The following is a 26,285-nucleotide window of genomic DNA, read 5'->3' on the forward strand; positions in this document are numbered from 1 at the left end:
ATGATAATTTAAAATGATGCGGGAGCTGTGCTCGTTTATTTGTCTGGTATGAAACCAGGAATAGGACGTCCTGATTTCTTCGAAGCAAGGCCAAGAACCCAACAGAAACAAATCCACCATCAAGCTCTAAGATACTAATTATCACAAGATGTTAACTGTCTCAAAGCTTGATGCTGATTTGTTTCTGGTGGGTTTCTCAAAGCTCTTGGTCTTGCGTTGTTAAACACGTCTTCACCTTAAGTGGCTCCGATTGCACTCGTAAGTGTTGTAAATATCTGCTGCTCGCTGCAAAGAAAACATTCCTAATAAGAAGTAACACAGTGAAGTACGTGGAGAAAATGCCAGACAGGTAAGGATGGAAAGAAGTTTTTTCTTCTGTTCTTATGAAAATCACACGTCAAGCCAAAAAGCACATAATGGTTTGATGAGAACAAGATTGAACTTTTTTTGCTCACATTTGTAAAAGTAGAGATTTGGTTTAAAAAGGGCTTAAGACTCAGTGGAGCCAAGATTACAAAGAATAGTGGGGGAAAAATAATTGTTAAGCTTTTATAGGGAACTCATTGAAATACTTGTAACTTCAGCCATGGTGTGTTATTGTAAGGCAGAAGAAGACTTTTTTTTTTTTTTACTTTTTCATTTTCATGTAGAAAATCAAGGTAAGTGAAGTTACCATAAATATTTAATTTTTTCCTAGACGCAGTGACCATTTGTCAGTCTGGCTCCTTCTGTAATAACACCACCCAAACACTAGTCGGCGCTGTGTCGTTTTTTTGCCAGTCGGGTTAATTCTTGTTCCTGCTCCTTCTTCACTTTCAACAACTGAAACACAAGTGTCTGTATCTCCAAACCTCCTCAGTCAAACTTACAGACTCTTTATTATATATTGTTTGTAAACAAAGTGTATTTTTAGACCATTAGAACATAAGAGAGAGACACACGTTATCACATCACACAACGTTAGGCCACTTTTTCATGGCCCTTACATTTAACCTGAGAATGTTTCCTTGATCTTCCCTGGTTGACTGAGTGAAAACCACAAGATGAAACTCAGTCAACTAAGAATCAGCATCCTCCTGGTTGGCAAAAAAAAAAGAGTCATATAAGCAAACAGCTCATTAGTAATTCATCATTATTCTAAGTTGAGAATGAAATGTGAGCCCAGAGACTCTGTTTAAAGCTTCCACCTGCAGTGAACACGACTGATTTATGACGACTATCAGCCAGTGGCTGCCCAAGAGCTGACTCAGGCTCATTGACTGTATTCACCACCCTGCTGTCGACAGCTACGCTCATTACGTTAGTTATCGTACCATAATGTGGGAACTGACCCAAATGAGGTTGTACTAATAAAAAAAACTAAACTCTGTTGCCTACCAGTCATTTAGTAATTGAAGAGGAAAGTTTGCCTTGATTTTAGCTTTGTCTTTGCATTTACTGTCGTCATAGACTCGTTGACTCTGTTTAATTCATGACGTCTGATTAAATCTGTCTGCAAAACAGCAACAACAAAATAATAAAGGGGATTAACTGCGATAAATAAAAGATCTCGCGGCTATTTAACTCAAACCGCTCTAACTGCAGAGTGATGCAAACATTATTTTCCGCGTCATTTTGCAAAGAAATGGAGTGAATACATGTCTGCAGAGAGAAAGAGAGAGAGAGAGACAATGCCAATACAGGAAAACGCTCTCTGATCTTGAACCTTCAGGTGGATTTATTTTTTCTAAATGCAGACATGAGGGTTTCTGAAGCATTTAATTTAATTTCATGAATCCAGCCTAACTATTGTGCTCTCTCTCGTAGAGAACAATATTTTAATCGCCAACAGCAGACTGAGAGACTGAGAGGATTTCCCAAACCAAGGCCTTTATTTTAAATTATCTCAGAGATCAGATTTAAATACATTTTATTCTGTGAAGCCGAATTACATTCACATGAGAGGAAACACGCAGAAACAGACAGAAGGATCAAACAGTTAAGGGGTTAATAAGGGGTTAACACATTAATCTAAGACTTTGTGAATCCCTTAAATAAATAATAAAAACAAGAGGCTACATGAATTCAGTGAGAGTGAAATCTCTTCAAAGGACGACGTGCTCGTTTTAAACTCTGCTGCCACCCTGTGGCTCAGCTCCAGCACCGTCGAAGCCATTTTTCATGTGTTTGACATCTGGCCCCCGTCATGTTTGGAGGCCATAGATGTCTTTATATGAGTCAACGAATGTCTAATTGCGTCCCATTACTTATTGATCGCCGACAGCTGCATCGCCCGTTCAAGCCGGGATCAGCTTCTCATCCGTAATTAATGAGAGCTGTCGACATGCGGGGTTTAATAATTCAGCAGCCGTATTGTATTTTCTGATCTGCATTTAACACATGCTGCGAACGCACAAACGAGGCTCGACGGCTGCAAACTCGGTGCTTCACAATCAAAACCTGCGTCCGTTCATGGGTTAAACTATGACATTAAAGGGCCACTAAATAACTTTAAAGTGAGTGCACTGTCACTGATATTCAAGCTGGAGATAACGGTCACAGGTCGGAATGACAAGAGGGTAATTCACGCTAATTCAATCAAAAGTCAGCGAGAAGAATTAGAAGATGAAGAGGAAAGAACCGTGGATCGATATCCTCATCTCATGCGTACAGCGGCTCATCATTCAGCGCTGCTAAACACATCATAAAGCCACATTAATCATTCCCACCGCAGAGGTAGAGCAAGGCCTTCTGGTAGTCTCCATCTGTGTCCTCCTGCAACGGCACAACACACAAATTACACGTTTTTTATCTCATTTCATTTCATAGATTTAGTCAGAAATCGCTGCTTTATATTTTATGTCATTTCCTCTAGTTTGTGATGTCCAACCGTTCACTTATGTTATTTATTTATTTATTTATTTTAGTACATGTGGGCGGCTGCAGCTCTGGTGGTTCGATCTCTTGCCACTCCTCTCCACATGTGTCCTTGAGCAAAAAAAAAACAAAAAAAAACTGCACGTCCCTTCTGGCACATGTGGCTGTTGAAATGTAATCGCGCTGACTGTGAGTCTCAACGTCCTGACATTACACACATGTCACATGTCCTCAGCATCTACTAGCTTCACAAGCCACATACAAGTATGAATCGATGAGCTAAAGCTAAATTAGTCAACATGCAATAGATGTTGACATGATTCAATGACGTTGTCCTTTTATTTTGCTCAACAATGAGGGTTGCTACACAGCTAGCCAGCTAGTTAGCCAGCTATCTTGTTGTAGTTTCTCTATTTTTAATTTAGATTTTTATCTTTTTAATGCTTCTTATCACTTGTGAACTTGTGGTTGTAACTGGTGACACTGAAAAATGTTTGGTAATGTCGGCGTAAGTCGGGAGAACGCCGCTTTTAGGGCAACTTATCCAGCAGCTACAAGGCTAATTGTTTGGCTAATGAGCTACTGAAGGGAAGGTAAGGTTGGGTGAACACACGTCCTTTTTTTTGAGACAAGCTCAGACTTTGAAACAATGTTTGTTCTACTGAAGGATCGTCTTTTTCACAAACTCAAATCTGGTCACCCTAGTTCTTCTATGAGAGGTGCTACACAGCTAACCAGCTAGTTAGGCAGCTGACTTGTTGAAGTTTTTATCTTTAATTTTTATTTTCATCTATGTAATGCTGCTTTTAACTTGTCACTTGTTAACTTTAAAAGTTTGGTTACGTCAGTGTTAAGTCAGAACACCACTAGTAAGTAACTGTCTAGAAGCTACAAGGCTAATTGTTTAGCTAGTAATGCTAATGAAGGGTAGGAAAGGTTGGGTGACCACACGTCTTCTTTTTGAGACCTAAAAATGTGTAAAACTCAAACTTTGACACAATTTCAAACCAGGATTTTGTTCTTCTAAAGCTTCAAACATGTTTACATTGAATTTGGTTTGCGTTTCTCTGTGAAACCCGGAAGAAGGATCCTCTTTTTCACAAACTCAAATCTGGTCACTGTAGTTCAACAATGAGAGGTGCTAACCAGCTAGTTAGGCAGCTAACTAGTTATAGTTTTTATCCTTAATTAAAATTTTTTATCTATTTAAACATGAAAGGTAAGTAGACAATACCAAAGTATAACATAAATCACGGCTAATTTAAATAATAATTGGTAAAATTAAGCAAACTGGTAAAAAAAAACATTGGTTATTACATTATATTTTCTTACATTTACTCAACAGGTTATTTTCTAAGTGTCTTATTTATGTGTTTGGCCGTTTGGGAACATCTACAGGAGAATGGCAATAACTCTCGTGAACATCTGGCCCCGGGAGAATAGATTAATTCACTTCAGCTTGTGGGAAAAGCCGGGGAGCAGTCTCTTCACGATGAACAAGACATTCAAAGTAAATCACTAATCCCCACTCCATCACTGCACCGGCACGAGCAGCATAGCAGCATAGCTACAGTACATCCAGCTGGTGCTTTAAAGTCATGCAGAGGGAGACATGAGGGGCATCACCCCCTTTTTCTTCTGAAGGACTATTAAAGATTTATCATAAAAACCACACAATGAAACAGATCTAGGGAGCAGTACCTGGATGGTGGTGTACAGAGAGTTGCCGTACGTCTTTTTGAAGCTGGCTCTGATGTCCAGCATGTCCACCTCACTCCTGGAAACCATAATCCGCATGAGGGTGTCGTCATCGGTTCCAGCTCTCTGAAAATAGAGGGTGGGTCAGAATTAACGCTCTGTTCCACCGGGTTATGTCTGGGACAGCAGTAGCTTTTTTGAACCAATCAGAGCTCTGTACATGTTTGAGTAAATGCTGCATGGTGCAATATATTTTCTTCTAATTTCATTGATTAAATGCCATTATAGATTGGCAAACCCAACAACTTTTTATTTTTTGTACTGTGTGGCAACTTTTTGAAAAGTGTCTTTGATATCAAGTAGTTTCTGATTGATTGCGTTACTGAATTACAAATGGTATTCTATTGAAGGTTTTTAAATCAATGTTGTCAAGCTCATACAGCCCAATTTGATCTCAAACCAGTCAGACCGATAACATCATGGCATAATAAGATCTAAATGACGACAACTATAAAATCTTTACATTTAATGATCTGTCATTTTACAGAAAAATAAGTGCAACTCCACCCTATTGCTGCATCATCTCCCTTTAGTTCTGTGTCTCAGTGTCTTGTTATGTCTTCAACTCTGACTAGTGATCAGTTCGTTTTATAACTAAATATCTCGCGGGCCAGAGTGGAACCTCTGGAGGGAATGTTTTGGTCCGTATGTTTGAGACCCATGGTTTAAGTCTTTGCTTTGCAGTTTTGGTGGATTTCTGTGTGATATAAAAGTCAATTCAAATAGATTTCAAACTTGGTTGAGTGAAAAAAAAAAACCCAAAAAAACAGATTTCTGACAGTGGTTTTGAGGCTTAGTGTGGCGTCTACGGGCGTCACCATCTTGGCAACGCCCGATTCCGACTAATTTCCAACCGATTTAAAAATGGTCAAAGAGTTGCAGCGTTAGTGGAACGAATTTACACATACATTCATTCATTCATTCATTCATTTTCTGTAACTGCTTCTCCTCTGGAGGGTCATGGGGTCCAGTCTATCTCAGGACTAACAGAGAGAGAGACACTCACACCTACGGCCAATTAAGAATCACCAATTAACCCAACGAGCGCATCTTTGGAGGGTGGGATGAAGCCGGGGAACCCGGAGAGAACCCGCCCCCAGACACAGGTAGAACATGCAAACTCCACCCACGAATGTCGAAAAGTCGAAACTCGAACCCAGAACCTTCTTGTTCTGAGGCATCGGAGCTGGTCAGTCAAACGGAAATTTGTCCCATATAGTTGTCATGAATAAAAACGTCTCAAACCATGTATTTTTCTGTTTTAACGTGAACATTTTAAAATGAATATCTACGGGTGTGACTTGCCGTACAAGGCAGCCTCAAGTGGTCATTTGAGGAACTACGGTTTTTCTTTTAACGCATTGGCTTAATTTTTTTAACCTGGGAGTTGGTTAAAGAGGTAAATGAAACTGAAAAGACTGGGTTTAGCTTTTTCTTTCCAGATTCAACTTTTTGTGCTAAGCTAAGCTAAGCTAAGCAAATCGGCTGCTGGTTGTATTTTCGTAAGCTTTATCTGAAAGCATGAGTCTGCTGCTCTCTCCATATATTTAACAGAGTGAGTGGAACAACGATACTCACCCTCATGGATTTATACAGACGCTCAGCGAAAAATCCCGGGACGCTCCTCGTACATTTCACTGCGGGGACAAACATGTGACCGGTTTCATCACGATAAGCTGACCCTGCACTGGGATTGATTTTCTGCTATATTTTAGTCTTACACGCATGACAAAACAAAGCAAAGCAAAACAGCGGGGGACCGATTTGTTGTGTCTGTGTGCGACGACTCGAGCGTCTCCCCGATAAATCGTCATCTTACCAACAGCTAGAAGCAAGTTCTCCAGATTCCCAGTGGTCTCGCCTTTGACACTGTCCTCGATGTCCAAGCCGGAGAGCTTCTTGTAGGCGTCGAACACTACGGAGAATAAAAGAGGGTGGAATAAATCTGTCTCGCCAAAGAAAAATAAAAAGTGTGTTTTTACTTCAGAGGAGCTCATTATGTTCGTTTGGACGCTCTACTAGCTTGTATAATAAAACCATTCTGGTGCAACAAATGTGAACATATTTCAGTGGCCGATTAATGCCAGGTATTTAAAACAAGCCTTTTTTTAAGTTTTCGTATTTAAACCAGAGACAGGTTTGCAGAATAAAAAGAGTCTTTTGTTCGGACACTTTAAAAACGAGGCGCGCTGGTGCCTTCTTGGCGAACAACGTGCTGCAGTCTGCAGATAATTAGCGGCTTATTGTCTGTAATGAGGAAACCAAGTAGTAAAATATTTTAGAGGAGAGAAGGTGACTCTCAGACTCTCAACTCAAGACGCTTTCATCCGTTTCTGGTTTGACTTTAACTTTCTTTAATTTAGTTTTCTAGTTCCAATACGTGTGAGGATTTTCCTTTATTATCATTTTACTGTTATTATCTGATTTTATTATATTTCATTTCTGCTTTTATTTGCTAGATTTTTTATTTTATCGCCGCGCAAATTCATCAGGGACCATGAGCGTTAATGAAATTCAATGATGTGAAGCCATTTGGTTGAGTCGTAAAAAGGGTGGATGGACTGAGAACCGTCACAGATACAGTTCTTTAAATATGTATCTTAGTTAAACACTGTCATTGTTGGCGATATTTTCTTTTCAAATATATATATATATATATACATATAATAGAGAGCAGTGACGGCAGCTCGGTCACTAGTAATACACTTTTCTCATTTTTCTTTTCACCTGTTTTTGGTGGGAAATATACAAGATGGTTACCTAGGCAACCGGCGCCCGGGCCATCCACTAGTGATCAACTGTGAGATTAAAGGATATTGGAGAGACTCAGTTGCTCTGTGTGTGGATGGAGCTTAAATTATTTATTTATTTTTGCCAAATAAATACGCGGTAAGAACAAGCTCACAAATACACAAATACACCAATACAGGCATAACATTACGACCACCTTCCTAATATTGTGTAGGTTCTTGTACCTTGTGCCTCTGAAACAGGCGTAACTCATCAGAGAATGGACGTGGGCTGTTCTTCGTGTTTTATTTGAGTTGTTCCTCGAGTGTTTGTTGTGTGTGTGTGTCCTGTTTGGTTCGGCTGCTGCACTATCACTGATCCTGGGCTGTACAAACACCCATTAAGCACTAAGGACACATGTGAGATCCCATCACTCTGGGCCATTTCCGACCACAATCTGCTACTAGTGTGTCCCTGACACACTGACCACCTACAATGTCCCATCTTACTCAGTTTGTATGGGATATTATTATTATTATTATTTTAAAATTATTTCAAACCTGGAGTTTTTTTTTATGTTCAGGCGCTTCAACTGATTTCTATCTGAGAAAGAAACCCGAAGAGAAAACACTGATTTTATGTTTACCTTTTTAAAGCTGCTAAGTTGCAGCTTAATGTTTTATTTATACTGATATGGGCTAGTTTTTAATTTGATTTTACACAGATATGGGAAGGAGTCAAATAGTCCTGCATAGTTTACTGTTTAATTAGGTTCAAGCGGGCCAACACATGTGCACTGCACTTCTGTTTGATGGCATTGTTGTAACGGGTAAAATAATAATAATAAAAAAAAAAAAAGAGTAAAACTTTTAAATGTTTCTAAACTGTGTAGTGTCACGTTTTGTGGCTCCAGACTATTTTTCTTCGGTGGAAGAGGGGGCAAAACGGCTCTGTTGATAATAAAGGTTGCAGAACAAAAAGGTGACCTGTACCCTGAGCTTTAGCAGGAAGAGGAAACATACAGTCGCTATTTTTGAATGATTGGCGGAAAAGGCAAAAGCACCATCTGTGTAGTGAGAGAGGATTTTAATTTTTTTCTTTCATGCAGCGGTCAACGAGATAAATCAATAAAAAAAGAATAAATGAGTAAATAAATGATTGAATATGAGGAGGCTGTGTAATAAAATTATCGACATGTAGTTAATTAGCGATGTGTTGATGTTGAATTATGCAAAGTAGCCACTTATTTCCTCGAATACTGACCAGGGCCTTTACTTTGTTGCATGAATGTTTTGTCATTTTCCTCCCTTTACTGTGAACGATTCTGACCTGTACTTCATCTGCTGAACTCACGGTTGTTGTCTGACTTTTGGGCTGTTTACTAGAGTCTATACACATAGTTTTTTCTGGTCCATGTCCATTCTCTGATGAGTCACAGCTCTTCTTTTCTGGAGGCACAACAGAGACCTGCACAATATCAGGCAGGCGGTCATAATGTTATGCCTGATCGGTGTATACAGCACACAAACAGACTCACCTTTCCTGAGATGCTCTGGGCTCCTGTTGCCCAGAATTGTAATGAATTTTTCCTCGTCTGTGCCAAACTTGGCCTCTCCAGCCTCAAACAGGTCCTGTAATGGCAGAACACACACAAACACAAACACACAAACACTTAGAGCCACACTAACACACACACACACACACACAAAGAGAAACCTGGTTTCGACATGTCTCATTGGCGCTCACAGGCCGAGCACTAATGTGGGACCTTGTACTCTGCAAAAAACACACACAGAAAAGGGATGTTTTTCCTCCTCGTCTCTACTATTAGAAAGACATCGTGGACATCGGGTTGTTTCCTCATGTCCTCCTCCAGATAACATCCAAAAAAATGTGTAAATATGTCGATTTCTTTTTGCTTTTAATTAATCTACGTCTGCTAATTTGATCACAGAGCATTAGCATTAGCCTGGATGTGTTGTGCGTTCAGCTGCAGATGCACAGAGGACCACTTAACGTTCCCCTGAGCTGGACTCCAACGCACAACAGTTCAATATTTTTTAATGAGTTATGGTTTTTGAGATGTCCTGTTTCACAAAGGTTAAGATCCTGTAATGAATTTACTGTATTGACCGTTCTGCAGACACGACTCGCTCACAGCGCTCTTGGCCTTTAGCTTCAGAGAGCAGCCCTCGTGAATATGATGAAATCCTCAGCATATACGTGACATTTAAAAGAAATTCAGATGAATCTGCGCCGGCTGTCTACACCTGCCGTCTGCGGCGCAGGATTGCATTTTTATCTTCAAGATGTTATTGTAAACAATTTAAAAAAATCACGCAGACGACAGCACAGGTAGGATATTTTCTATTAAGACACATTAGATTTAAATCACATTTTATATCATAAAACAGGAGTAAGAGTTTGTTCTTACATTCAAACATATTAGAAGCTAAATGTTCTGTAAATATGGAGCTATGACATGATGTTTGATGTCAGCCTGCAGAAAATGGACCAGACCTGCATTTAATTATTTGCACTTGAATCAACCGTAATGAATCTCTTTAAACTTAAATTATTGGTCTCAAGCCATGCACTGATTTTTACTTTTATTATTTAATTTATGTAAAACCTTATAAAAACACACTGAAGGGGAACCCTTATCTTCAATGACGCGTACGAGGCCGAGGCAGACGCAATAAATTGAGGCTTTTTTTGTATATCGAACACATTTCTATACAGAAGAAAAACATGTCTCCATTAATTACCCTACATGGAAACACAGTCTGTATAAATAGCTAAATATTCTTGATTGTTCATGTAAATATACTTATTTTTCCTTGGGGTTATGTCGATATTAGATGATTATGTCTGTGTGCATAAAGTGGAGCAGAGACTTTAATTAACCTTAATACGTCTCTTAAGCTTAAATTATTAGTTTCATAACATCCATTGATTTTTTTTTAGAATTATTTTATTCATTTAAAACCTTAGAAAACAGAATGAAGGAGAACTCTCATTTTCAATGGTCCACACAAACTATAGAGGAAGACACAATAAATGTAAATGCAATTTAAAAAACAATAAAAGACGAATATGTTTCTATTTCAGTTAAAACAAACAAAACAAAGATGTGTCTCCATTAAATACTATGCAGTAAACATGGAAATACGGTTTTTAAGCGGAATCATAATTTCTTTCATATAACAAAGGGGGCTTTTTTTGCATTTTTTTTTGTCAACAAATTGACTTTGACTTCATTTATCACAGTGATAAAAGGGGAAAACTTAGTCGTTTTTATTAAATTAACCAATTTACTGGGAAGGAACACGCTGATCTATTCCTCTATTGGTCCTGATATAATTAATAATTTTATTTGCTACGACCACAAGCCATTTTGAAGCTTTCCTATACTGTAGTAACCATGTGGAGACACTGCAAACATGTTGGCTTTAAACATCACCATAAAGGTTTTATTTAATATCAATAATCTTGTCTGACGTGTAATTGTTTATTCCTCGTGACTTCCAATGTTATTTGTTGAAAGTGTCCGACAAACTCAAAAAGCCACATCCTTCTTACCTTTGCATCTTTCTCTATCTTACCCTCGTCCACTCCCTCCTCCCGGTTCGCCTTCGTGGTCGGACAAACGTTGACAGGAAGGAAGACAGATGGGCACAAACAACAGGGAGACAGAAAGCAAACGTAGGTCAGTGTTGATGGGGACACGAGGAGCACGGAGCGTCGCTCTCAGCCCCCGTAAACCCCGAAGGTGACATTATCTGCAGAACCAGTGGAGATTACTTTTCTGTCTGTAAACAAAAAACACATTAAAGAACTGTAGTGTATTATGCTGTCATCCTCCTCTCCGGTCTCCGGCCAACACTTAAATCTCTGGTGACTTTGTACCGGCGTCACCGGCGGCTTCTCATTATCAGGAAAAAGTCTCCCGTCTCTACCTGCAGCAGGATCACCAGCAGCTTCTGATAATGCCCTGAGGTGTCACCGCAGATATCTTTCTCCAGCTTTCCCCCGAACTCTGGAGGAAAGAAAAAAAGAGAAGACTGTTTACTCTTTTCTCGGAGGAGGAGGAGGGGGGGGGATCTGAGACATGAGAGATTTGATTAGTTGGCTAGCGAGCAGTGTAACCCTGCCTTTCGTCCAAATTGGATCAACTGAGCTCTTCGCTTTTGGGCCTTTTGAGTCATCGCTCTCACATGTAATATCTTCCACAGTGGTTTGATGCAATCCGCCGCCGCTACATTCCTGCACTGACACATTTAGATGTAGGAGATGGAGCAAGATATTTTATTCTGGTTAAAAAAAAAAGGAAAAAAAGACTGGGTTTTGTGAAGGAAGAAGGAATTTGAAATGTGTATGAAATAAGAAATACAGCCACTGCCATATTTCATATCAGTCTTCCTGTGCAATACACTGGAAGCACTGTCTCACGCTGCTGTAAATAGTTTGAAGCTCGAGTGAAGAAGTCCAGCGTTAATCACATTTTTCTGGTTTGATTTTGTCCAGGGCATGGAGGATTTGGCACCGGATATGAGTGGAGACAAATCCAGAGGGAGGATGCGATGCACTCAAACCTTTAGTCTTTCCACCTGAAGTTCCCAAAGGCATTAATTCTCAGTCCAAAATTTTGTCTTAAAATAAAACCCATCATCTCTTCTATGATATGATTTCAAAACCCGATATTGCTTCACTCCGTATTTTTCAGTGTAAACTATCATACTTGATAGATCTGAAGAACAAAGCTTTGTTCACATAAGAAATGTTTAAGCTGATGCCGAGGCTACGTATGAAATCTGAGCTGCCTCCATCTTTTTTCAACGCTACGTTGATGCGATGTCAAGTGAACCAATCGTGTTCCACCAATCAAGCATGAGCACCTGAGTAGCACTTCAGGGCAAACTGTGACCATGTGGCAGGCTACGCTTGGGGCTAAATGTAGGCTAAGTGTGCTAACTCCCATGTTGGGTTGGCGCTAAAGGAGGCTGGACGTTGAAATGTGCCCACCCCAACTTTCTGCAACCTGCAACCTTGATTATGCAGATTTTCAAACCTTAATAAAAAATAAACAAATTAGTTAGACAAAAATTCACCCCCATAGAGTTGTCATGAATAGTGAAATAAAAGCCTGAAAGCCAAATAGTTTTTTGAACCAGGCTGTAAACCTGTTCAGTAACGTTGTAAAGTTGGGCTTTCTAACATGTGGGTCTATGGGGATTTGCTCTCTTTTGGAGCCAGCCTCAAGCAAACGTGATGAACTGCAGCTTTTTGCACTTCCACATGGGCTTCATTACTCAGACGTAGACTTCAACGATCCAGGAGGGAAATTACTTTGTCACCGTAGCTTTGTTGCACATAAAAAGTAAACACTCATAAAAACCACAAGAAAACCACGAGAAAGAAAGCAAAATAAAAATAAACAGTGCAATCAAAAAATTTACAGAATTAGCACCGTGAACAAATATACAAAAAGTAGTTGGCAAAACAGCGTCCAAGGTGATGTGGTTGTTTGGCCGGTTGCATAGCGACAGCGGCGTGGATCGTGACGCATGGCGTTTCCTTGACGCCGAGGTTGGGATGTAAACTCAAACGAAGTGTGTCCACCCTTAGAGTCTAAACCCAGGCACAGATGTACTGTGGTCCTATGAACCAGGTCCTACGAATCTCCAGTTCTTGACACACGAGACTTCACTTCGAGGACGATGGACTTCAAATGAACTGGTCACACCTGAGACATCTCCAGTGACGGTGGAGACAGGGAAATGCGAAACAGGTGTTTCCATTGCACTTTGCGATAAACTTTTATATGGATACGTCTGAAAAAACCACCTCACGAGAGACTAAAAGTGTTTCAGCTTTAGATATTTGAGAGGTTTTTCCAAATGCCCATTACCAGATTTTTATTGCGATATTTAGCGCATTTGTAGGTGTAATGGAAACGCAGCAAGTGTGAATGCAGCATAAGAATATATTAACTTTGAAACTGTTGGAGAGTAAAGGAAATTAAAGAAAGATGCCAGTTACAGGCTTAAGCTGAAATACGAGAGAAGGTAAACAAGGAAGTAAGAGTTAGAAAAGACAATGAGTTAATCAACAAGTTCAATGTTATTCCAGAAAACGTTTTCATTTGCAAAAACCTCTCACATATCCAAAGCTAAAACACTTTCACGAGGTGGTTTTTCAGACGTATCAATGTAAAAGTTTATCGCAAAAGTGCAGTGGAAACACTTTTCTTTCATTTCCCCGTCGCCGGTGTCACCGGAGATGAAACAAAGGGTCATGTGACCAGTTCATTTGAAGTCTGTTCCGTCAAAGTGAAGTCTTGTGTGACGAGAATTTAAGAGACGAGACTTTACGAGAGTCACAGCTCATTTGCGAAACACCTTTCAGTGGAAACACGTACAGAGCGCAATTTTGCTTTAACGAAATTTCAGAAAAATCTAATTTATTTTGCGGGAAAAAAAAAAACGTAATAGAAACACAGTTAGAGTCTGTTAGGACAACAGACTTTGACATGGAGAGTTTGTTACTTTTACATTTCCTGCTTTGCAATTAATATTGGTTTCTCTTAGCCATGAACTGTAACCATGTCTTTGCAGTTATTAGTTAACATATGATAAACGTACAGTTTAAAGTAAATGTACAATAGATTTAACTAAAACCAAAACATTTCTTACTTTGAGGTGTTTTTGGTTCTCAACCAACCCTATAGTCACGTGCATTGTCAGATCTTGCAGATGAGAATGTAAGATCTGAAGAGCGCATTTAAAAAACATTGGTAGTTACTCTTGGAAACCTTTCGCAGGTTTTTAATTAAACGGTAGCCATCACGGTCGCCTGGTTTATCCACCGTTATCTGTCTCTTCCTCACCTTTCTTGTACACTTTGGTGATTTCTTTAATCTGTTCGCCGGTCCTGGAGGCCAAGATCTCAATCAGCACTTCATCATCAGTCCCGACGCCCTGGGAACAAACACAGTTTATAAATGTGGACTCATAAAGCTGTGCTATATTCTGTTATGTTGCCCCGTGTCACGGTTGGAGTAGAGAGTCAAATGTTGGTCATTAAAGTACAACAAAAGTCAAAAAAACTTTAAGATAATGGTAGTTGGAGAATAAGAAGCATGATTTATTAGCCATGTAAGAGCTGTTAAGTCAAAGGGTTCAGAACCAAAGAGAAATAACTTCTCTTTACTGCAATTAACCTCCCAGCGAAAGAAAAAGTCTGACAAACCAATGTAACGCAGCAGAAGGTGAGGAGGGCACGTCGAGGCCAAACCTGAAATAATTTGCCTTCAAATGTTCTCCCTCTGATAAGTTCAGTTTGTAGTCTTCGAGTTGCCAAATGTATTTTACTTCACGAGCCTTGAGAGTGACACATGCATAAATATTAAAGGAGAAAGTGAATTGACATAATGTTCCAAAGAAAATAACATCTTCTGAGATGTTCTAATAAAACAAGAAAGAGCCCCATCCTCCGACATGGTTGGACAGTTTATGAAGCCACATGAAAGATGATTTTCTTTATGTACTGTATGAAACACCTGGGTCACACGCAGCTTCTTATGAATTCCATTAAAAAAAAAATATGCAACCCTGAGCAATCGCAGTGAATGCCAGTTTTAAAAAGAGTAATGAAGTAAAAAAAAAAAAAAAAAAGTCAATGTTAAGAGACATCTTGCAGTAGCTCTAATGCTAGATGGGCTGCTAAAATAAAAACGTCTAGCCAGCATTAGCATGTGATATCTGAACACCTGAGAATTTCCAATATTCACAAATCAATTTTGTCATAAATGAACATTAGAGGAAAAAAAAAACAGCTGTAAATGCTTCAGACGAAGGAGTCAAACTGGAACATACAGTTAACTCCACATACAGTTTTCATTATTTTATTTCAGTTGTCCACCAAAACACACTGAAATCACAGTAATATAATGAATAAAACTGAATTATTGTGCAGACTATTGAATTTGGACATAATCCAATTCAAACTGTCTCCTACTTTCAGGGAAATTACGTCAGCTCTCTACAACAGTTAGTAGCTTTTCCTAGCTTCCCGGCTAACCGTAGCTTTTCCTAGCTTCACGGCTAATCGTAGCGCTTCCTAGCTTCCTGGCTAACCGTAGCTTTTCCTAGCTTCACGGCTAATCGTAGCGCTTCCTAGCTTCCTGGCTAACCGTAGCTTTTCCTAGCTTCCTGGCTAACCGTAGCTTCTCCTAGCCTAGCTTCCTGGCTAATCGTCGCGATTCCTAGCCTCCTGGCTAACCGTTGCTCTTCCTACATTCATCGGCTAATCGTAGCACTTCCTAGTTTCCTGGCTAATCGTAGCTCTCCCTTGCTTCAAAGCTAACCGTTGCTCTTCTTAGCTTCCCGGCTAATTGTAGCTTTTCCTCGCTTCCGGCTAATAAGAAGAGTTAAAAAAAAAGGTCCAAAAACTCTTTGTTAGTTACAGGTGGTATAGATTCAAATCTGGACTATCTTGGCCGCACAATGCACACATATTGGGCATAACATTATGACCATCTTCCTTGTGCCTCCAAAACAGATGTGACCCATGAGAGAATGGACATGGGCCTTCTGAGGGTGTCCTGTGGTGTCTGAATATGTGTCAGAACATTAAATAGTCACAAGATGGTCAATGTTATCTACTTATCTGGTCAGTGGTTATAATGTTGTGCCTGATTGGTGTATGTGTCAGCTGGCCATTGGTTGTAGGCTTTGCATCGTGTTCAAGTGTAACATTTTTCGTCCAGACTCAAGGGTCGTGAGGTGGAGTCGGCCATTGTTGCCGCTATAGGTCTTAGTGTTGGTTTAGTGTGTTCATACCATAACTTAATATATGTTTTAACAAAAATAATTGTGGAATAAATATTTTTAATGGACTGGATTAATGGATTGATAATATTAAAATATTAAACACTCCCCAGGCAACTTCTTTTCGCTTGTCGGCTTCTTTAGTTGTTTGTTATTCTTGCAATAATTTCTCAATAAAAATCTAAGTGATAAAAGTACATGTTTTAATGGTTAATCTGTCAGTATCCAAATACATACGAACCTAGCTGTAAATGAGCGATGTGACTGAAACAACAAGCTAAAAGAGGCCATAGAGCTCAATGGAGGAGTTGATTTCTTTAAAAATAAATTAAGACATAAAGAAGCTGGAGGAACCATCATTCCAGTGGTTTTACTGGAGATAAATCATGTTGATGCTGACATTTAGAAGAGCAATTTATATGTTATTATATTTTAAAGTGACGATCTACATCAATAATGGCTCTATTTATGTGGGCTAATGAGAGGTCCAGTGGTTTTTGTGCATGGCGTCTTATTGGCGAGGCTTAAAACAGAACGGAGCTCTGATTAATTACTGTCACTGGAAACGTGTTTTTCCTTCCAATTCATCATCTGTGGGTTTCAGCTCATCTGAGGGAAACCGTCATTAGTTACCTTGAGAGCCTTGTGCAGTTGTAAGGCGTCGTATGAAACAGATGGAGTCATCAAGGCCACGATCAGACTCTCGAACAGCCCGCCGAGCTCGGATTTCAGAGCGCTGACCAAATCCTGGAGTCAAAACAATGATAACTGTATTTGTATGGAACGTATTTGAAATGATTATTAAAAGGCAAAGTGACAGGACATACACAAGGCTCGCCAAATCACTACACAACACAAACTGTACCATTGTCTTGCCATATTTCAGTTACTGCACAGAGATCTGGGGCAATAATTATACTGTACGAGTTCAATAAAACCACTGCTTATTCTACAAATAAAGAGCAATACGGATATTACATAATGCAGGCTATCACGCTCACTTTTTTTTTGCAGTCAAAATTGTTAAAACTCACATAGTTCAATTCCAAACAGCACAAATAATGTACAAAGCAGCTAATAACTTACTACCAGACAAACAAAAACAAAACTTCTCTTAAATGGTTTCTTTATCCTTAAGGATATAGACATAGACATTAATAAGCTTTGGCTTCTTCCTACTCAGTTTGAACATAAAAATGTTGTTGATTTGTCGTTTTACTTTGCGTGGTTCTCCTTTGTTTATTGACGTTTGTTTGCTCTTTTCTTTGAATCTGTGTTCAAGTAAACTTTCATTCATTCATTCATCCATTCATTCATATACTTACAAACAAGTGCATAAACAGAAAGCGAGCGCTCGGGTTCTTAACGTCACTGAAGTGAGGTCTTGAATAACATTTCAATGCATCTCTTACATTTTTACAGGATAATCATTAGAAAAACATCTGGTAAAAAAGAACATGCAATATTTTCCTTAAACTACCAGCAACTCAAGCAGCTCTTAGGACTTACAGCTCGCTTCATCGGAATTGATCTCTGCCTGCAACTATTTTCGTCATTGCTGGGAACACACAGCTTATAGGCCTTTGTTATTTGAGTGTGTATGTGTGTGTGTTGTGTACAGAACACCCATGGCAACCTTTAATCTACTGTGCTCAGTCATTGCTCTTCACTATACGCTCCAACAATCCTCTCTTTAGCCGCTCAATACTTGAGAAGCAGAAAACTCTCATTTCTAGATAATAAAATACGCCTCTGTCTCTTTTTGTCTCTTCTTTAAAAGTTTGTCAAATAAATTCCCATGAAATACTTGTTAAAAGATGGCTAATAGGGCAGAAATGATTCCTTATATTAATATAATATAATATAATATAATATAATATAATATAATATAATATAATATAATATAGAGAACTGGATTCAGGTGTTTTTTTTCTTCATGTGAGTAGTTTCAGGCAATTTTATAACATGTAATAAAAGTGCACTGAAGAACTAGTAATAAAAAGCTAATGGGTTCCTTCATTTTGATAAAACACTGTGATAATATAATGAGACGTATTCCAGCAGATACTCTGCGATTTCCTCACGTCCCTCACCTTTCTCTCTCCGAATGCTTTGTCTTTTTACACTCAAGGCAACATTTACTTGTGCCAGAATGCTCCTCCATAACCTCCAAGGAGGGCAGATTAACTTGGCAGGCTTTCACTCCACAGGTGGTAATAAAACAACTTGACAGTGTGAGTGAACCGCGAGAGCATAACAGCGTAGGATTCAGGCGTCTGGTGTTGTTGTTGTTGGTCTTACTTCCACTTCAGTCATGAGTATTTTCCAGGCAAATTGATTGAGTGTTGGTACAAGATGTTAACTTTTCACATCTGATTGTTAATACACCAGCATACCAGTGTATTTCATTACCCAGCAAGACACTGTTTCAGATTGGACCATTTTCAATGTAGAGCTTCTGAACACACATGGTGCGACTGTGTCACTGCAAGGTGTGGTGAAGATGGAAAGGTTGGAAAAATTAAGTGGCAGGACGAGATAACTAGAGGAGGTATTAACAACCAGAAAGAAAAGTCCAACTGGTTCAATTAAATGATATCATTAGCCTTCATGCTTATATGTCTGTGAAGGTTCTCAGTCATCCAGGTCATGGTAATCCAAAAAAGCGTTGAATAAGGTCAGCTGACCTTATTCAACGCTTTTTTGGACTTCATGCTTATAGATTCCCCTTATCGATGCTTTTCGTGCTGAATCTTTACATCCCAGTCCGGATGGTGTCAGTAATGCGCTTAAAGCTTGTTTGCCAACTACCATAAAAAGAAAGAAGAGCCTTTAGGTCGAAGCACGTCATTCACATTGCGACAAGGAAGACGCGATGATCACTTCTCCAGAAGGGACTGTAACAGCATAACATGCAATTCATGCAGCACTGTAATTTCAAGCAACGGCAGCAACACCACCGAAATGATGTGTTCGTCAATCTCCGGACAACGAGTGCAGCTATCGCTAAGTCTCAGCAGAGCAGCGCTAGTGAGATTCCAGTGACCAATTTCCTATGTTTCTTACACAAGCTCTTATATCTTCTTTAGAAAGTCAATAAAATTGCTGATGTTTACGCGAAACCACGAACGCAGACGTTCTCTAAAACAAAAATTCACAGGAGGAATTGATAAGGGAATCGGTAAAGAATCGGATCGATAAGCAGAATCGATAATGGCATTAGTATTAATAACATCTTATCGATGCCCATCCCTAACTTGGTGTAATGTTTTTTAGACTTGGATAGACTTCAATCCTCCACAAGGGAAATTGCTTGTAGTAGCTTAGTTGCACATAACAAACTCTGTTTTTTGTGTGTTCAATTTGATCTTCCAAGTCTTTTTGAGAGTCACAAACCTCAAAAACGTACTGAACTGGAGCAGAACTAAACCCTATAAAGCGAAAGGTGCTCCTCTTTTTTAAAATAATATCTACCAATGCTACAGTTGTCAGCTTGTTTAGGATTAAAACTGCGTATGCGATGTCTTGGTGAAGGTGGATTGAGCATCGGTCACGGTCCATGTTGGTTGGTTAAGAGGACACAGTGGCTGACGTGACCTGTAAACATCCATTACTTACAGTTGTCACTGTCTTTCTGTTTCATTCCCATCTCACCTTTCCGTGGGCCTTCTTGTACGCCACCTTAATTTGCTGCCGTTGAACGTTGCTGCGGGCGGCCAGAAGCATGAGAATGGCATCTTCATCCGTACCTAATCAAAAAAAAGAAAAAGAAAACACCACTGAGAGAAACATGGATTTAATTTCATTCATTTCTTTTAATGAAAAAAAAAACTATTAAACATGATTGAACATCTTGCTTTTAATAGAAAAGACAGATAAACTCAAATGAAGAGTTGCTCCTTGAAGCAAGAGATCGAGTTCATTTGGTGACGCTAACGATCAATAGCTCCTGAAAGTCACCAGCGCCTCAGAGAAAAGGGCTCAGGTAGACAAACAGGCTCAAGAGCCGTACGTGGAATTTTCAAGGGGACGGATCCAAACGTTCAATTAGTCCGAGGTAATTATGGCACAAAGCCCTGGAGCTCCGTGGTGACAGGTCTGGAGAAAGAAAAGAGGCGCTCCCGCTCTTACAGTGAACGCACTGAACTGTCAGGAAGTAAAATCAGGAGTTAAAAGCTGCTGATCACAACATTTAAACCATCACAGGTATTATTTAATGAGTGCTAACTACTAGTTTAAATTTAAAAAAAAAATAAAAAATGATTCTCTCACAAGAAAAGATAAGTGGGTTGAAGGTGAGCTTATTAAAAATTTATCCAAATTAGGCTAACAGCCTGCAGCAACGGCAAATGTAATGTGACATAGGATACTTTAAGTGAAAAAATACCCTCACACGTCATTTGTTATGCTCCTTTCTTTACTACGCTCATTTAGCACCAAGAAAAATGTCGTGTTTGTCTGGGAAATGCTGATTGGGTTGTAATTCCAGTTTAAAAAAGTTTTAAAAATGCTGTAGCTGTAGCAGTTTTAAAGAACAATTAAATTCCAAAATAACTGTTTACATTGTGGTGACTAAAATATGGTTGAAAATTTCATTTAAAATAAAATAAAATAATCGTTGGGAGATTAAAAAAAAATAAATTAATTAAAAAAATGTAGCATTAAATAAGTACTATACAACAGAAGATTAACTACAATAGAAATCGTATGGATATATTTTGCATGCGAGCAAATACAGGATATATATATGTAAGTTAATGCACAAAAATTAAGATAATATATAAAAAAATACTTTTTCTGTACAAACATTTAGTCTGTAACTCAAGACTTTTGTACTCTGGAGTTTGGACTTGACAAGTTTGATTCTGAGGAACACAGGACCAAGAAGATGCATCCTGCAAAAGGCATTTTCCTGATGCATCCTCAAAGTCAGCACAGATCTGGGTATCTGGACTATACTTTGTTAGATGTTTACTTCATCCTTTACACTTTATCCACGATGTTAACTGGAGGCAAAACAGAGGGAAGCTTGAGGCAACACTGTCACTTTCAGTCATGAAAATGTTGTCTTGCTGTAATTTTTGGAGCCAAACCGAAAAAAAACAAGTTTTATCACATACCAGCCACTGCCAGTCTTGACAACTTTGGTTTGGCTTGAGACAATCTTGCATATTTCAGTGGTGTCCAAGCAGAAATTGCATTTACTATGTTTCCCTCCACAGTGGTTCCACTTATTTCTTGTAATATCTTTGCTGGAGAAGCTTCACTGATAAAGACAGACCAGACTTTGTCCCCTCTGTGTGTCCACCTTAGGTTAAATTGTCCATCCGAGTGTAGGGGTCAGTGAATGTAGTCCTATGAGTCAACTTTTCTCTCGTCCATTCTTGCCAAAACAGTCCATTGAAATATGCTAACCGCCATTTACAGGCTATAGTGTTGGAGATGTTTGGCATCCAGTTAAGCCCCGCCCCTCAAAAAAGGTCACATTGTTTACAAACCGTGAAGGGCTCTATATGCATGTGACAATTATTGAGTGTAGCTGGTCTCAGGTGTAAAGGTGTTCAAAAACTATTCCAACCTGTTCAGATTCAGTTTACCAGTCTTCCCTGCCAACGTGTCAAAGTACAGACTGTCGCCATGGCAATACAGCAAGCGCTCATTACTGGTGTTATTTTTTTATTTATTTATTTTTTTTTGCAGAGCACTTGGATTGACTTGTTTTGTTTACCGCCTCAGTGGAAGTCTTGGTATAAACTTTCAAAGAGCTTATTAAGCTTCCCTGACAGCCTATAGGGCCTTAGAGGGGACTTATAGAGAGTTCCATATAACCATTAGAGACATGGGGGGGTGCATGTCTTTTAAACCAACTCCGCTGTATGTGCAACTACTAATGAGGCACAAATACACAACAAGACTCAGCCTTCCCTCGTGGTTATATGCAAAGGTAGCTCAAGTGGTAGAGTAACGTCCAGGGAAGGATAAATAACCTGTGGAAATAACCCTCCTACCGCGCACAAGGGTTTGCATGAGTTCAGATTTTTTTAAAGTCGACTGTTATGTGATGAAAGTCAAGTCAATGCCACCGTTACTAATAAAAGCACAGCAGAAAGAAACGCTTCACAACGATGAAATCTATGTTCTTGACCTGAACACGTACGTGGAGATCAGTGACTTGTCGGTAAAATGCTCAAACCCTCAGTGCACAGCAGTGAAGTTGATAAACTGACATCTCCAATAGTCTATACAACCACTACTGTGCACAAAATCCATACAATATTTACAACTATTCCTTCATCTTTCCTGTGTATAACTTATCCATCTGATCTTTTGTTATGTCGTGGCTTCCTATGTCACTATTATCAGCTTAGGACAAAGCAGAGAAAGCACTGGAAAACCTGCAGTAAACATTAGCACCGTTGCTAACACTAGCTGCCTCAACTCCATGATCCCTCTAGACCAGTTGCGTGAAACTCATTTTAGTTCAGGGGTCACATACGGTCCAATCTGATCTCAAGGGGGCCTTTTACAAAAAAAATATTATGAACAAACTGAATTGTTTTTTTTTGGTGCCATTTTGCTGTTTGCTGTCTATTTCGAGGTCTCAGCGTCGTGTTGCGTCCACAACTCTGACTACAACATTGCAACCCCTAGTGGGCAAATTAGTGATTGCGGCAACTTTTATTTAATGGAAGTAATTTCTTTCAGTTTGCAAATTCGTCCTGCACTCCTCCAATCTTGCTCTAGACTCTACTAGCCAGAATTTCTGGACCCAGGAGTCCCTATACTCTCAAACTCTCACATAAGATCATCAGCTGTATCTTGTATTATTAGATTCTACACGTTTCCTTCAGCTCGATGTATGCATCTGTGACAGAGGTTTCTTTATCTCTTGGGTCGGTTTTTATAAAGCTTCTTGAGGCAATTTGTTGTTATTGTTATTGATGCTATATAAATAAAATTGAATTGAATTAATACCTCCTACATGTGTCCAACAGTGACTTCAACATGCTACGGATGGTTATTTATGGATATTTTTAATGGCAGTGCCAGGAATGAACGTCCTGTGTTGTTGTTCACACGGATGAAACTAATGGTGACAGTTCTTGACGTAAACCTTCAGTTTGAGGAACTCCTCATTGTGATGTGGATAACACAACTAGCTTTTAGAAGCACTCCATTCAAGCATAATACTTCTCAGATTCATTCTTCTTTATTGGCAAAAGAGTTAACCTGCTCCGTTTGTTTGTCTAACCAGAAGGAAGTTATCAGCCCTCTGGTTTGGGGGTCAGCAAAGGGTCGATCACAATGGGTCAACATGTTGAGAGTCATTAGGAAAACACAAGAATCAATGCAGTCAAGCGCTCATCTTGAGCAAAACCTACCGATTCCTTTCATGGCCTTGTGGAGAACATCGGCATCGTGTTTGGCGTCGAAGTTGACGTAAGGTCTAACGCTGCCTCTGAAGTCCTGTAAGACACAAAAAAACTTTTAGAAATTGGTTGAAACAGAATTCAAAAAAGACTCAAATAACACGTCACTAATTCTCAACGCAAAGGTACTGGATTTACAGCAAGAGCCGCGTAAATCAAATATAATTTCAGTTTGGCTTCAATTCCCAACTGTGAATGAAACTCTCAGAGAGCATAAAAAATTCACGCTGAAAATGGTTCCTAACGTCTTCTGGCAGCTATACTATGGAACTGGACAATTTTTTGTTATAGAATGCAGACTGCTGCAAACTATGAATAAAAAGTAAATAAAAGTAATTTGTTGGACTCGGTGCTGCTCAAGTTGTTGAAAGAAATATGTGCCTCAGCTGCAGCCTTGTTCTGAACTCTGCACAGATGGACCAATAAATTTTGAATGGTACCAGTAAATTCAAAAGGAAAATGTCAAAAAGGCTCATGTATAATAATATTTCAGATTCAAGAATCATTTACCGCCATTTTGTGTGTGCATAACTATTTTTTTAATGGTAAAAAGCACTATAAACACAATAAAAATAAATAAATAAAATGGAGCCATGCAGATATATACATATAAGTAAACACATATACACATATAACACTAAATAAAGTAGGATTAACTTTGGAATATAGTGGATTCTTGGTTTAGGCTATGGTCCTTTCAAAGCCTAAAGACAAAAAGTTAATAAAACTGTTTCATTAACTTTTCTCTTTATTATAGCACAGACGCGGTAGTGTGTTTCCTTCTCAGACAAAGTGCCATCAGGGAGAATTGTCTCCCATCTGTTCCTTGATGAAATTGTAAGCCAGTGGGGGACACAATAGACAAAGATATACCTGCAGTTTCCATGCACTTGGAAACACAATATGGCACAAATTAGACCACCGTCATCAGCTGAAACGGAGTTCTTGCCATCTACTTATCCTCATCAGACAGTCTGAGGTCTCGCAACAAGGTGGAAGGGGATAAAAATCAAATCAAGGATATCAAATGATCCTTCTCTTTTCGTGCCAATGTGAGTACACTTGCACTAATGTTTTACTAATGAGCGCATCTTCACGGAAAAAAAAAAAACCTTTCAGCGAAATGAGGATCGTCTGAAAGTCGGCGCGGATCAAGAAGTCGCAAAGAAGAAATTTGAAAAATGGGAATTCGGTTAATTTCACACGGAGGGTAAACGTGTAGAGGGGGAGAATGCAAATCATCAGGTGTGTACTGCTGAGTGTGACCTTTCAATGCTGAAGCCGCAGTTCATTACACAAACAAATGAATGTTCGTCCTGATGCTGAAACACGCTGCTTTTAATTTCAGCGTAGAAAAACAAAAGATCTCGAGGCACGTGATGTAGTTATGATACTTCATTTCATTTAAGTTAAAATAATAAAGGAAACACTTACCATGTCTTTTGTTTGATGTAATCTAAAAGAAAAGGGAAAGGAAGTTTAAAATAAAAGTGATTAAATAAGATCTTGTAAGGGTGTAAAGCCTCTGCAGCACCAAATACTGAGGAATTACTAAATGCTACAAAATACTACAATGAGTTCTTACCAGCAGGTGTGTGTCTTCGTTCTCCGCACAGGTGATATGTGTGGCTCGGGTACGCTCTTTATTTTCTGTCACCTAAAACTCCTCCTCACAAGGGAAAGCTGACAAGATGCACTTCCTCATCCACCTTCAGTGTTGCCTTTCAAGCCGGACATCATGAGCTCATGCATCCAGCCGGTTCGAGGGCTAAATGTTTTTTCCAACTCCGTGTGATCCAATATGTCTCAAAAGAAGAAGATCCCTGTCCGGCAGTGTTCGTCACAAATGTAATTGCAGTTTGTGAAAACAAGGAAGGTTAAACATCCTCCACAAAAGTTTTATTCTCAGTTTAGTTTCTCTACAATATATAATTGTTGCATTTAATTTTCCATTCAAGGTGCACAACGTACACTTTTCCTGTTCTCAAACCTTTTATAAAGTGAAAGAATAGGAATTTAAACCACTAAAAATGTTATTATACATGAAATAAAGCATTAAATTAAAAGTATGTAATGCAATTTCTTATTAATTAACTAATTTCTTATCTGAAGAATACATCCTATATTATAATAGCCTAATATGTAAATTAAAATTGAATAAATAATGACAGAAGAATAAAGTGGATAAATTTAAAACAAAGGAAACACAAGTGCCTCAAACTTGATTATTATTTAAGCAAATGTCTTGAGGTGATTAATCACCTTAAACCTTAATTACTTCAATGTTGTGAATCAATGCCCAGAAGAGGTTCCTTTAAATAATAAATCATTCTCTATGTGAACTTAATATAACATGAAATTTTAATTTGGTCCAGTTTCGCATTTGTCCTCCATGTCATCTTTATCATTTATTACGGTCAACGCTCCGTGGCAAATTGTTTTCAGGCGTGCTTAATTTGAGGTAAACGCGCCTTATGGCGAGCGGGACATAAACGGGAGACGCTTGAGGGCTGATGGGAGCGACGGGATCAACAGAGTGAAGCGTCAAGGTGCGGCGCACGTATCGTTATTGCCGTCTTCTCCCTTGCAAACCTTAATTAAAGTGAGCACTTGTGAGAAGATGAGAGCGTGAACACCATCTTTGGACTCGATCCGGTTACCGCGGCTCACCGTTTCATTT

General features: G+C 39.1%; 1 protein-coding gene across 1 annotated transcript; it reads right to left on the reverse strand.

Annotated features, from left to right (window-relative positions):
• Positions 1-1,848: 1,848 nt before the first annotated feature.
• On the reverse strand, positions 1,849-25,414 carry anxa5a (annexin A5a). Its single transcript, XM_047585332.1, has 13 exons — positions 25,191-25,414; positions 25,040-25,061; positions 23,558-23,642; positions 19,830-19,924; positions 16,809-16,922; positions 14,234-14,324; positions 11,304-11,383; positions 10,927-10,977; positions 8,882-8,975; positions 6,434-6,529; positions 6,193-6,251; positions 4,558-4,680; positions 1,849-2,754 (listed from the first exon to the last, which is right to left on the reverse strand). Exons 2-13 carry the CDS (start codon positions 25,040-25,042, stop codon positions 2,695-2,697), a joined length of 951 nt encoding a protein of 316 aa, XP_047441288.1. The 5' UTR covers positions 25,043-25,061; positions 25,191-25,414; the 3' UTR covers positions 1,849-2,694.
• Positions 25,415-26,285: the final 871 nt, after the last annotated feature.

Source organism: Mugil cephalus, chromosome 5, assembly GCF_022458985.1.
Source record: "Mugil cephalus isolate CIBA_MC_2020 chromosome 5, CIBA_Mcephalus_1.1, whole genome shotgun sequence".
NCBI lineage: Eukaryota > Metazoa > Chordata > Actinopteri > Mugiliformes > Mugilidae > Mugil > Mugil cephalus.